The 12,289-nt window shown below is 59.1% G+C and overlaps 1 protein-coding gene across 1 annotated transcript; it reads right to left on the bottom strand.

The window, feature by feature from the left end:
• Positions 1-984: 984 nt before the first annotated feature.
• On the bottom strand, positions 985-9,306 carry COQ10A (coenzyme Q10A). Its single transcript, XM_067529770.1, has 5 exons — positions 9,143-9,306; positions 4,481-4,642; positions 3,917-4,109; positions 3,699-3,800; positions 985-3,101 (listed from the first exon to the last, which is right to left on the bottom strand). The coding sequence occupies exons 1-5, from the start codon at positions 9,220-9,222 to the stop codon at positions 2,934-2,936; spliced, it is 705 nt and encodes a 234-aa protein (XP_067385871.1). The 5' UTR covers positions 9,223-9,306; the 3' UTR covers positions 985-2,933.
• Positions 9,307-12,289: the final 2,983 nt, after the last annotated feature.

Here is a 12,289-nt window from a genome sequence, read left to right as displayed (position 1 = left end):
CTGCTGCTAAGTCAAGGTACTTCTGAGAGCAGAAGCTCTGAAGTGGGCAGGGGTGAGGAACCTCCCCCCTCCCCCCCATGCCTTGCCCCACCATCCCAGCTGCTGGAGGGAGGGGTCATGACCTTAACCCAGGGTGTGACCCCCCCCACAGCTCCTTAGCCTGCCCACACCCTGCAAGGGAAGGCTGATGCCAGGGCCCCGCCCTGCAGTGCAACCTGGTTCCCAGCCACCAACACCTGTGTCTCCTCTGGTGAACGGGGCCGAGGACTCACGGGCTCAGCATTCAGCCTGGCACCGCGCCTCTGGCTCAGGGCAGATACCAGTGGTGCTGGCAGCAGAACCAGTGCTTGGGCTGGTGCTGCCCTGCTGTGCTTGGCCCTGGGGGGGCTGGGGAGCAGCCTGCAGGTGCTAGGCTGAGGCCCCTGTGCTGCGATCCTGGCCCGGGGGGGTCCTGCCTGGAGACAGGGTGGGGCTGGGGAGACCCACCCCCCTGAGGTTGGATTCGTACCCAGGGCCGAGCCCTCCCAGAAATCTGTCCCTGCCTGGGGCTGCTGGGCCATGCAACCCTGCCCCCTCCCCACTGGGGGGGGCTGCTTCATGAGGAACTCTCCCCCCAGCATGCTTTGCTGCAGCCGGCCCTTTAAATTTGGCTGAGCCAAACAGTTGCAGTGCTCCCGGGGCCATTTCCCGAGTGCCTGGCCGAGGACAGGGAGCCAGCGCGGGCCCAGGGACGAGGCTTCACAACAGCGAGAGCCTCCCTGTCAGGTTGGTGCCGGGCATGGCTGGGGCAGGGGGTTGGCCCAGCTCAGGGTGGGCAGGGCTGGCCTGGGGGGGCGGGGGGGGGTGTCTCTTCCCAGCTCAGACACCTGCAGGTGATCTTGGGGAGGGCCCAGTCTCCCCCTGCTTCAGTTTACCTCTGTGAGGATGGGGCCAGCCCGTACCCAGCTCCTGGAGGGCAGCGACGGGCTTGGAGCACCACGGGGGAAGGCCTGCAGCTGTGCCCAGCTGCAAGACAGAGGGCACAGGGATGCAAGGGGCAGGCCCAGAGCACCTCCTCCCGGGGCTGGGAAGAGCTGGGGGACTGCAGCCCTCTGTCCCCTGCTGGGCAGTGGGTGCCCGGGGCCAGGGAGCACCGAGTGCGGGGGCAGATGTGGGGCCAAACCATGGGGAGTGAAGGGGGCCCAGCCAGCCAGTGAGCAGCAGGCCCACAGGGTGAGGCCCCCTGCCCCAGCTGAGAAATACCCCGGTCCAGGCGGCCTGCAGGAGCCAAGCTCTTGGGTGCTCCTGCCCCAAGGACCCCCTCCCCTCCCCTCCCCCTCTGCTTTTCAGTTGCCTACAAAGCTCTTCTCTGGGCGGGATGTTCCAGGGTGCTCCAACAGAGGCAAAGCAGGCAGACTCGGTGCAGGCCGGACCCAGCTGGGAGCTGGCTCCGAGATGGCAGCTGGGGGGCGTTTGCCCCTGCCCCCTGCAAAATGTTTTTCAAAGTGAGGGGGCCCTTTCCAGGAGGGATCTGTGTCCCTCCCTCCCCCCCCGATAACAGCCCTGCTCCCCTTCCTGCACTTGCAGAAGACAAGGTGGTTCTGTTCACTGATCTCCCACTGCACTTGGTGTGCCAGCCAGGGGGGCACCGCCCCCCCCCATAGAGCTGCTCTGTGCCCAGGTTGGGGGGAACAGGGGACAACAGCAGTTCTCTCACGTCCACCCTGCCCTCCCCTCCTGCTCACAGCACGGGTGGGGGCAGCTGCAGGAGTGGGTCGGCTGTGGGGGCTGCAGCCCCGGGAACTGGGTCATAGCTCCCCTGCCTTGAGCCTGCCGGCACGAGGGGAACGTAGCCGTTAGCTCCCCACAGATGCACCATGCCTTTGCCCCTCCGTGGACCCTCCCGGCCGGGCGGCTCCTGATTTCCACACACACCAAGGCTCCGCCAGTCGCTGAGTTCTCCTCCTTTATTTCCCACATGTGCGTTTCTCACTCCCTGCTGCTCCCCAGGGAGACGGGAGCCCCGAGCACCCCTCTGGCGCCTGGCGTGGCCGTGTCCTCCCCCTGCAGCGAGGGCCCATGGCGCACTCCCTGGGTACAGCGTGCGTGCTGCCACATGCCAGCCCCTGCAGGGCTTGCAGAGCAGCTGCCAGCTGTGTCCTTAGCTGCCCTCCTGGTGCTTCCCCCTTGCTCTGACCTAGCTGGAGTGCTCATGGCCACCCTCTGCCAGGGGGGCCAGCCACGCAGCGCCCCGGGCCCTAGACCACGCTCTGCTGGCTCTTGGCGTTCGACCACATTTAACCCTCCCCTCCCACGCAGAACTAGCTGGCGAGGCAGCTACGGGGCCCTTCTCCGCCCTCACCAGCCCTGGTGCTGGGAGAAGGTTCTGCTCCATTTCACTCCAGCCCAAAAAGGCGCAGCTACTGCCTACAGACAGGTCCACCGGCAAGCCCAGCCCAGCCCCTGCTTGTCTAGTTCACACACACCCCATCTCGGCCCTGCCCCTCTCCCCAACCCCTGGGGGGAAGAGTCAGAACCAGGTGGGACTGGCACAGCATGGCCCTGCTGGTTTCTGCCAGGAGGGCATGGCAGAGGGAAGGGACAAGTAGAGCTGTTGATGGGCCAGGGGCAGGAATCGCCCTTCCTTGTTTGGAGGGATTTTAAACCCCCCACCCCCCAAATAAAATAAGTTTAAAATAAAATTAGCTACAAAACCATGGAGCCCGGCCTGCAAGCACAGTTCTTCTGTGCGAGATGGCAGGCCTGGGGGACGCGCCGCAGGGAGCGGGGCAGCCAGACCCAGCCGGTCGGGGTCCATCACCATTCTCACCACACCAGGCCCAGGAGATATATTAGAACGTCAGGAGAGGTGAAATCAAATAAATAGTTCAAGAGGCAGGGGCGGGGCGTGTGAGCACCTCCCGCAGAGTCTGCACGGGCGGCCCCGGCCCCCCTCACGTTTGATGAACTTCGTGAAACATGAGCTCCCGGGGGATGCGCGTCTCCGGGCCGAAGTTCTTGGCCGCCCGCCGCTCGAAGGCTGCCACCATCTGCTTGACCACCTCGTCGAAGAAGACCGTGGCCAGCTGCGAGTGCAGCAGGGAGCGGAACTCGAAAGAGATCTGGGGAGGAGAGAGGGATGAGGAGCCGGGCAGGACGGGTCAGAGCCCTCCCCTGAAACAGGAGGGCCAAACGGGCGGCCGGGGTGCCCACGCTCTGCAATGCGCAGGGGGTGACCTGCCCTTGGCAGCTGCACCCCGCACTCTACGAACAGTCGCCTCCACACCAACCCTCTGAGTTCAGCAGCTGGGGAGACGGGGCTCGAGAGAGAGGATCACGCAGCAAGTCAGGGACAGCGCCAAGAGGCGAACCCAGGAGTCCTGACTCCCAGCCCCCCTGCCCTGACCACCGGAGCCTGCCTCTCAGACCAACGCGGCCAAGGGGAATGTTTCCTCCTGCTTCTCTCTCCCTCCAGAGATGAGCAGCAATCAGTCGCTCGGGGGCTGAGGCCAGCATTTCGCACCCTGGTTACCTCCCAGTTCTGTCTCCTCCCTGCAGCTGGGAGCCTCAGAGGCGAACTTCCCAGGGCCGGGTGCTTCTCACCCCCCATTGTACGCTGGCTGGCCGCCATCTTCCATCCCCTCCCCACGAGGACAGACATGCAAGGCGACTGGGCGGGGGCCGACCCCTTGGAGAGGGCAGGCTGGGGGCGGGCTTACCGAGAAATCCACCGTGCAGGTGCGGGGGTAGCCTGGGATGCCGGGGCTAAAGCGCCAGCTGGTCTCCAGGTGGTTGAAGAGCCTCCCATCGGTGCAGATGGCCTGAGACGAGACAGCAGCCGCGTTCAGTCGAGGGCTTTGCCGCCAGCTCCCCCCCAAACTGTTCAACATCCCCGGTCCCACCCCCCCGCAGCCCCGTGCGCTCCTGGCAGCCTGACCTTGACGAGGTGCGGGCGCACCAGTGTGATGATGGAGGTGTATCTCTCCAGGACCGGCGGGAAGCCCACTTCCAGCTGAGCCTTCACGTGGCCCGTGCGCTTGGAGACCACCACCGACTTCTTGCACCAGGGGACAAAGTGCTTGTACTCGTCCACGTTGGACACCACCTCGTACATTTCCTGCATGGAGTACCTGCAGGGGGAGACGCCTGCCAGGACTTGGAGCCGCCAACTGCTCAGGGGCTCGGGAACGGTTTGCCTCTGCGTCGCCGGGTCAAACCCAGCTCACGTCAGCTACCCCCAATGGCGGGTGCCATCCACGTGCAATGAGTTTAATGGGTCTCAATCCAGTCTACAATGCCCGCATCACGAGGAGTCCAGGGTTGAAAGCCAGGGCAAGGGTTGACCAAATCCCCTTTTCCCACCAGTGCTGGTGCACTCAGATCAAGGATGCAGCGTGCAGGGAAAGCCCCTAGTGCTGTCAATCCAGCACCTGCCTCACCGACCGTACCCCCCTGACCATCCCAGCCCCCTCTGGGCGAACACAGGGTCCATGCCACTTACCCTATTATCCGCCTTTCCGAATATTCCTTCCTTTTGTTGGTGAAAGGCCCGGTGAGGTTGATGAACGTCCGGCTGTGCTGGGTACTGGGGGCCCAATCCAGGCTGCCGATTCCCCAAGACACGCGGCCGAGCAGCATTCCACAGAGAGACACGGCCCTGCAACTGCAAACGGCTCAGGATTAGCAGAGAGAAACCTGCTGAGTCCGCTTGGCCAGGCAGAGGAAGGGAGCTACTGCTACTCCTCTTTGCCGGCTCCCGGCAAAGGCGGCTAGCTGCTGAAACTCTAGCTAAGCCCAACAACACTATAAGCCGCGCAGCTGCAGGAGAATGAGGGGAAACCTCTGTAGCCAGTGCAGGTCGGATGAGTGAATTCCCTCTCACATGCCAGTCACAACCCCCTGCAGTTCTAGAGGGCCCGTAAGTGCTTCACGGACAAGCTGCACGCTGAGATCTTTTCACCACTCAAATGCAGCCACCGCTAGGGTGGGGCCAGGCAGCTGCGTAACGACACAGCAACTCTACCACACGGTTTGTGGCAGGAAGCGAAGCCGACTTCAGGATCCTCTTGAAATGGTAAACGTGCCCCTCCCGCTGAGCCTGGCCGCTCCCACCAAGGGATATTTAATGAGCATGAATGGCCCAGATGGGAGCTTTAAAGCTGCTCTGAAAGGCAGCGCCCCCCGCGCAGGGCACTGGGTGGGGGCCCGGGTATCAGTACAGGGGGGAGAGCGCCCCTGCTGCATCGCTCGCCCCTGCTCCCCGCAGCACGGGCGGCGCTGCCCCGGCGCCAGCCCCGGGTCGGAGGGAAGCGGGCTCCTCCTAGGTCACCTGCCCTGCCTGAGGCTGCAGAGGCTCGCAGCGATGGGCACCTCTCCGGCTGCCCTTCTCCTCCCGCCGCAGATCACCCACGTCCAGAGGCAGGCGGCCCCTCCCCTGTGCCCAGCCGGCCTCAGACAACAGCTGCGTTAACCCTGCCCATCCCGAGGGCAGCTCAGAGCAGGAGACAGAGACTCTAGAGGTTCATTCACAGGAGCAGCCCTCAGCTGAGCCAATCAGGAGGGGCTGGCAGGAGCCGGGAACCAGAGGGCAGCACCTGCTGCCAGCGGGAAGGGCTAAGAGGCACAAGGCCCACGCTTGCCTCATCAAAATCCCCATCTCCATAGGCGGGGGGGGGGATGTGACACACAGCACCTGCGGCGCTCTGCCCCCAGCCTGACGCCAGGAGCCCTGCCTTCCTCCACCTCAGGGAATTTTGCACGGTATGGAGAGGCGGCGCCGCAAACACGGGCACCGACGCAGGGCCCGAGGGATCTGGATTTCTTGCGAAGGGGGGTGGCAAGGGAAGCAGTGTGCCACCCGGCCGGTAGCGGACAGCAGGCCCTTTAATAACACCCTGCTGGCGTGTACCTGCTGCGCCAGCGATCCATCTCTGCAGAACCGTACCTGCCGGGCGTGCTGCGAAGCAGGGATTTCAGGAGAAGGAGCGGTAGCCAGCGTTGTAAATCCTGGCAGCATAGCTCAGGGCCCGGAGGCTCGGTTCGCCCTGCCCTGCCTGGACCTTGGCACTTTCTGAAAGAGCAGCAATTGGCCCAGATTCCCCCTCGGATCCACAGCTCTGGCTTCCTATCCCCAGACCGGCCACCTTTCAGCAGTCCTGCATGCATGATCTAAAGCGCTGTGGTATCTTTGGACAAAAGGGGCTCTGGAAAAATTGGTCATTGACAGTAACTGGGGGCTGATCAGGACCTATTTATGCTGGGTTCTGTGGGGCAGAACTCACCAGGGCCACTGTCAGCCCGGCTCTGACCGAGAGAAACGAAGGGGGAGGAAGAAATCTGCCTTGTCTTTGCAGAGCTCCAGCCAAGTGCATCTAATCCAGAATGACAGCACTGAGTGCTTTCTGCACAGCGCCCCTCTCCATGGTCCTTGCAAGGCGGGTCCGCGTTCTCTCTGATTTACAGATGGGGAAACTGAGGCACTGACCGAGAACAGGACTTGTCCGCCAAGGTCACCCAGCCCGTCAGAGGCAAAGCCAGCTGCCCAGGTTGTGCCTCTAATTCCCTTGTATCCCATGCAGAATTTGTCCACTGGACCTTGCCCCCTGATGAAATTTCAGCTGGTGCTTTTGTTCCTGGATCCCCACAGCCTGGCATGACACCGGGAAGAGGAGTGTCACAAACACAGAGGGGAAGTCAGCCAGCCAGCAACACGTGACCTCTCTCCTGCAGAGAGTCCAGAGGCTGTTCACACCCCCTCGCGCACAGCCTTGGCGTTGGAATGGTTTTGCACGCTGAGAGGAGGCTTCTGCTCATTTCACTGACAGGCTGGGGTTTCAGGCCCACCCTGGGTGGGGGCCTTGCACCTCAACAGGGTCATGCTTTGAGCTGCACTGATGGTGTGTTTGGCCTCTCACGACAGCCTGGTAGAGCTCTGCTCTGGACAGACAGTTGATCTCCCACAGCCCGCGAGTTAGCGTCACCGATGCAGAGCGCAACGGCTACCGCTCCCTGTTCTTCGCCACTTGACACTGGTGCTGGCGGCAGCAGCGGGCATTTACATGCAAGCCAGTGACCGAACGCCCAGTGCTTTACAAAACCCTGCTGCACAGGTGACTCTACCCAGCTGGGGAAACTGAGGCACAGAGCAGCAATGCAACTCGCCCCTGACCAGGAATAGAACCCAAGAGTTCCTGACACCCAGTCCTCAGCTCAGACCGGGGGTTTTTTATCCAATTTGTTAAATGTCAACAAAACAAAGAAGAAGTCCTGAAGTTCACAATGCCCCAGCAAGCTTCCAATTCGGCTGGAAAGGCCACAATTTGGACATTATAAAGATACTATGAACCAGATCCAATCCTGCCTTCAGGAACTTCCTTCCAACATCCTGGCAGCTTCCACCCGGCACAATCAGGAGGTCGCATTCCACCGTAACTAGAAACTTTCCACTCAGGCTGTTAACGTATAGATATATTTATAGATGCACCTCAAAATGGGTCACTGAATCTCTCCTGCAGAGGCCACAGCAGAGGGGAAAGGTCTGGGGGCATTCCAGGTTCAGGGAAACTCATTCAGACAGCCCGATGTCCCCTCTCCTTCGTGCAGTCATCTCTTATACCCAACGCTTCAGTGACGAGCTGCCGCTTTATCTCCATTTCAAAGCTGTGCATGCCGCCACTGGAACGCTCTCTGCTCCAGGTTCTGGAAGTGTCCCCTGTGCTAAGGGAGGCATCAGAGCTTTAAATGAGCCTCGGTTATACACTAGCTGTTGATTTTTTGCTCCCACCTGCCAAGAAGAAGGACCGCTCGGACTGCTCCGTACAGGCAGACCAATGCATTGCAGCAACTTCCAGGCACGGCACCTCCCACCAGAGGTCATCAGTGGCAGAGGGCTTTCCTGGCTAGAGAGGAGGAGGCGTGAGCCCGCCAAACTTCTATGGCTTTTCAAAGAGAGGAGATTCATTTTCAAAGCCTGGCCAAGAGGTGACGTTTAATTCAGATCAACTCAAGTGAACATCCCATTTTCTGTTTAAGAGACTTTTACAAACGGCCGTCTCCGGCAATCTCGCTTGAACTAGCACCTGATCCGCAGGGCTGCACCGATCCGGTTGGAAACTGGCAAAGGAGGTCGGTTGCTGAATCTGGATCCTGTTTCCTCTTCCTGCAAAGCATCCACACGCTCTGGAAAGCTCTTTACAGCTTATCGTAACATCTTCCGTTGCTAAAGAAACCAGCACCAACCGCCCCTAACCTGAAGGGTAAACCTAAAGGCACAGTGCCATCCAGCAAACCTCAGGCGCTAGGGCTGGGCCCATCCTTGCTTCCGTGATGCTAGATCCATTGAGACCCAGCAAGTTTTACTCAGCCAGCGATTGCCCATGGGTGGTCCATAGACCCCCGTGGCCTGTTGAGCCCTTGCAGGCAGGCTGCAGCGAGCTCACCGCTCGCCTCCGGCTCTTTGTTTCCAGCTGCTAAATTGCATTCGAGTAAACTCAGCGCCCCGGGAAGAATTCCCTGCATGGCACCGTCTCAGGCAGCCAGGCGCTCCAGGCGCCATAGGGATGTCGGGCGGCGGTGAGGGGAGCAGTCCCCAAGACAGTCGCTCCGTCAATAGGGCCCCAGGGAACGGGACAGCTCCCCCAGAGATAAAGCACCAGCTTCCCTCCTGCCGCCAACGCAGACCTGGCCCTCGAGGCCAAGGGCGGCCCTGGCCAGGCCCCCCCTGCTTCTGCCGGTGCACCCAGTGTTGCATACAGGTGTCCTCCCCCCATGGGTCCCCTCCCCCCACAGACCCCCTCCCTGGGCCCCAATCCCCAGAGACCCCCATGGGTCCCCTCCCTGGGCCTCTCCCCCCACACACCCCCTCCCTGGGCCCCAATCCCCAGAGACCCCCATGGGTCCCCTCCCTGGGCCCCTCCCCCCACGGGTCCCCCCTCCCTGGGCCCCTCCCCCCACGCACCCTCTCCCTGGGCCCCTCCCCCCATTGTGGGCCCCAATCCCCAGAGACCCCCATGGGTCCCTTTCCTGAGCCCCTCCCCCACGGGCCCCCTCCCCCACGGGCCCCCTCTCCGGTCTCTGCCCCCCCCCCCCCCGCGCCTCCTCTTTTGCCCCTCCCCCCGGGCCCCCTCTCCGCCCCTCCCCTCAGCGCCCCGCGGGGTCCCCGCACCTGCCAGGCGGGGGCGCTCCCGGCCGCAGCCCCTGGCGCACCCCGAGCCGCAGCACCGCGCGCAGCCGCCTGGCCGCCATGGGGGAGGGGTCCGGGGTCCGCGCTCCGTCTCCGCCGCAGAGACACCGGCTCCGCCGCGAGGAACTCTCCTCCCCCTCCCCCCCCGCCCCCAACGTCACGCGTCACCATAGAGGCCATCGCGTCACAGCCAGGGGGCGGGGCGAGAAGGTAAAGGGCGCTGAGGCGGGTGGGCGGGGTGTGTGGTACCGGTACCGCGGTGCATCATGGGGGTTGTAGTTTCCAGCCCCGTGGCGGTCTGGGCGCTAGCCCGCCGCCTCTTGGGGCATTCTGGGAATTGTAGTCCCGCCGCCCCGAGACGCCATTGGCGGTGTAGTTTCAGCCCCGGTGACTGATGGGAATTGTAGTCCATCTGGCAGGGAAGGGCGGGCCCTGTGATGCTGGGGGCCAATGGGCTGCACGATGACCTCAGGCCGTGCAGCCGGCGTGTCATAGCGTGACCCACTCGCATCACGACGTCACCAGGCCGCGTCATCACATGCTCACGTGCTGGTTCGTCATCCTGACATCGCACTGTGCCTCATGACATCATCGCGCCGCGAGGTGACCTCACGCAGTCATCCCCCAATGTGGCACCGCCCCGCGGCATGTCACCATGCTGCTACACATCGGTGCTGGAACCAGGGGCACCAGGGGATGCTGCCTCCCCTCTGGCATCACTGGTTTCCATTCTATACAGTTTGGTTCAGTGGCTCTCAGCACCCCCACGACACACATTGACTACATGACCCCAAACGTGTCAACCGCAGCACATTAAAATGATCCCTGTCGCAATTCAAATGTCACATCACAGCTCAGTGGCCTCCTTCTGTGAAGCAACATGTCAAACAACATCACCTCCGGACAACATGTAATTAAGGAGCATACAATTATCACAGCTCATCAAACTATCATCACATTATGATTATGATTATTCATATTTTATTGGTTATATTTTCACAACGGCTAGGAGCCCCAGTCATGGACTAGGACACATCAGGACGTTGCTGTGTCATCAACCTCAGTATGCCCATCAGGGTATATCATCCTCCAGTCACACCAGAAAGCCATGTCATGACAGCACAACACAACATCGTCACATCTCAAACCAACATACTATCATAACAACCTTTTCCCCAAAGTGAACTTTGGACCCATGGGCTTTTTTGCAGGATCCTAGAAATCACCCTAAAAAAGTAACCTTATCAAACCACTAATCCATGTTTGATCTTTCTTTGACTAAAATCCTAATAAAATTCACTTACCGTTGGGTTCTGGTTTTGCATTCATGAATCGCAAAGTGCTTTACAAACTAATGCTTAAGCCTCAGAGCCCTCTTGGGAGGGTTAAAATCATGACGCCCATTTTATAGATGGAGAAACTGAGGCATATAAAAGGAAAGTAACCTGCCCAAAAAGAAGCCTGTGTCACAGCCATGAACAGAACCCAGAGTCCCTGACTCCTAGGTCTATGCCTTAACCACAAGATTAATCCCAAGACTGATTAGCAGAGTTATTGTCTAAACAGTTCCAGCTGTCCCACTGTTTTCATCATCACAGTGGTCCCTTCTGACCTTGGAATCTATGAATCATCTCTCTAATTCCATCTTCTTTTGGGAAAGCCAGTTACCACAGGCTCCTCAAATCCCAGCTCTCAGAGAAATGTGCTAGCAGGAACCCCCGATTTTGCTTCCTTTGTGGACAAAGTGAGAGGAGGATGAAAGCCTGTCCTATAACGCCTACACAAATGATTGGCAAAGGGTTATGAGTACACTGTAAAGCACAAGTCCAGTTATCTTGTGCCGCCGTGAAAAGTCTAGTCCCACTGTTTCCTCCTCCAGGCAAACATTTCACTGGTGAAAATGTCAACAGCTGCTCTTTATGGCTTTTCAGCGCTATTATTTCACCTTGATTTCACTGTTAGGTAACACTTGGCTAATTACAGGTCAAAAAACATGATAAAAATAGCCCTGCTACTGTATCAACTGCACAAACACACTCCTCCTCCACTGAACTCAGTTCAACCCGAGATCAAAAGCAGAACCTGGAGTAGAGCTGACACACAAGTCCCCGGTCTAGGTCCCCTCCACAGCAGTCAATGCAAATATGTCTCTGAATGTTATTTCAAGACACAGAGGCAGCAATTTAAAGCAGTGCCCCGTTACCGCTTCCAACCAGTAACAGAGAGGAACGTTAAACATAAACGCTTTGTAACTGCAGAAAACAATTATTCAGTTCATCTTATTGCACCAATAATTTCTTTGTTTAAACACGTCGTTTTCTTCAAGGGGCTCCCAAAAGTTGCCGTGACAAAAGCCAGGTTGGCAGCTTTTTGGAGCCAGCCTGACCTTTAACATGGAGAACTGGCCAGTGGAGACTACAGGTCCCAACATGCAACGCTCCACATCAAGCTAAGCCTTGTGCCCACAAGGCCTGCTGGCACCTGTAGTGTCCTGAGAATCAAGTGGTAAAGATTTGTGAGCCACTTTGGGGGTCTTGGCTTTGGCGGGCGTCAGTTGCACATGAGGTCACTATCAGAGCCATCCGGCAATGTTTATATGAGGTCCCATCCAGCACCACTGTGTTATTATGATTCGTTATTTGTTAAACAAAGACAATGTGGGAGGCGCTGTATAAAATACAGGTATCAGAACAATCCCTGCCCTGAAGAGCTTACACATCACAGCCCAATCCTGAAAAACATCTACTACCAAGTGCAATGCTTACTTCCACGAGTAGACCCAATGAGTTCATAGGCAGAAGCCTTTAAGCCTGGGAGTGAGTGTTTGCAGGATCAGGACCTAAAGGTCAGGCACAGAAATGAGAGCAGGCACTATGTAGCCCAGAGGAGGGAATGGATCTTGGTATTGTTTAACAGTTAACAGTTAATTTTTTGTGGACATGCTGGAAGCAGTGGGATTTTCAGAGGCTCCTGAATGAAGAGATCTGAGTTCTGCGCTACATGGTCATGATGGGCCCTTATGGCCTTAAAGTCTGTGAGATTCACTTCACGGTGCGACCCTCTCTCTGTCTCAGCTTCCTGAAGTCAAGCAGAGAGCCAAGTCCATGTAAAACACAGATCTCCTGATCC

This window comes from Emydura macquarii, unplaced genomic scaffold (genome assembly GCF_026122565.2).
Source record: "Emydura macquarii macquarii isolate MOO-44397 ecotype Brisbane River unplaced genomic scaffold, CSIRO-AGI_Emac_v2 contig_2994, whole genome shotgun sequence".
Taxonomy (NCBI): domain Eukaryota; kingdom Metazoa; phylum Chordata; order Testudines; family Chelidae; genus Emydura; species Emydura macquarii.
Note: the sequence above shows the minus strand (reverse complement) of the source record. Positions and strands in the feature narration are given on the sequence as shown.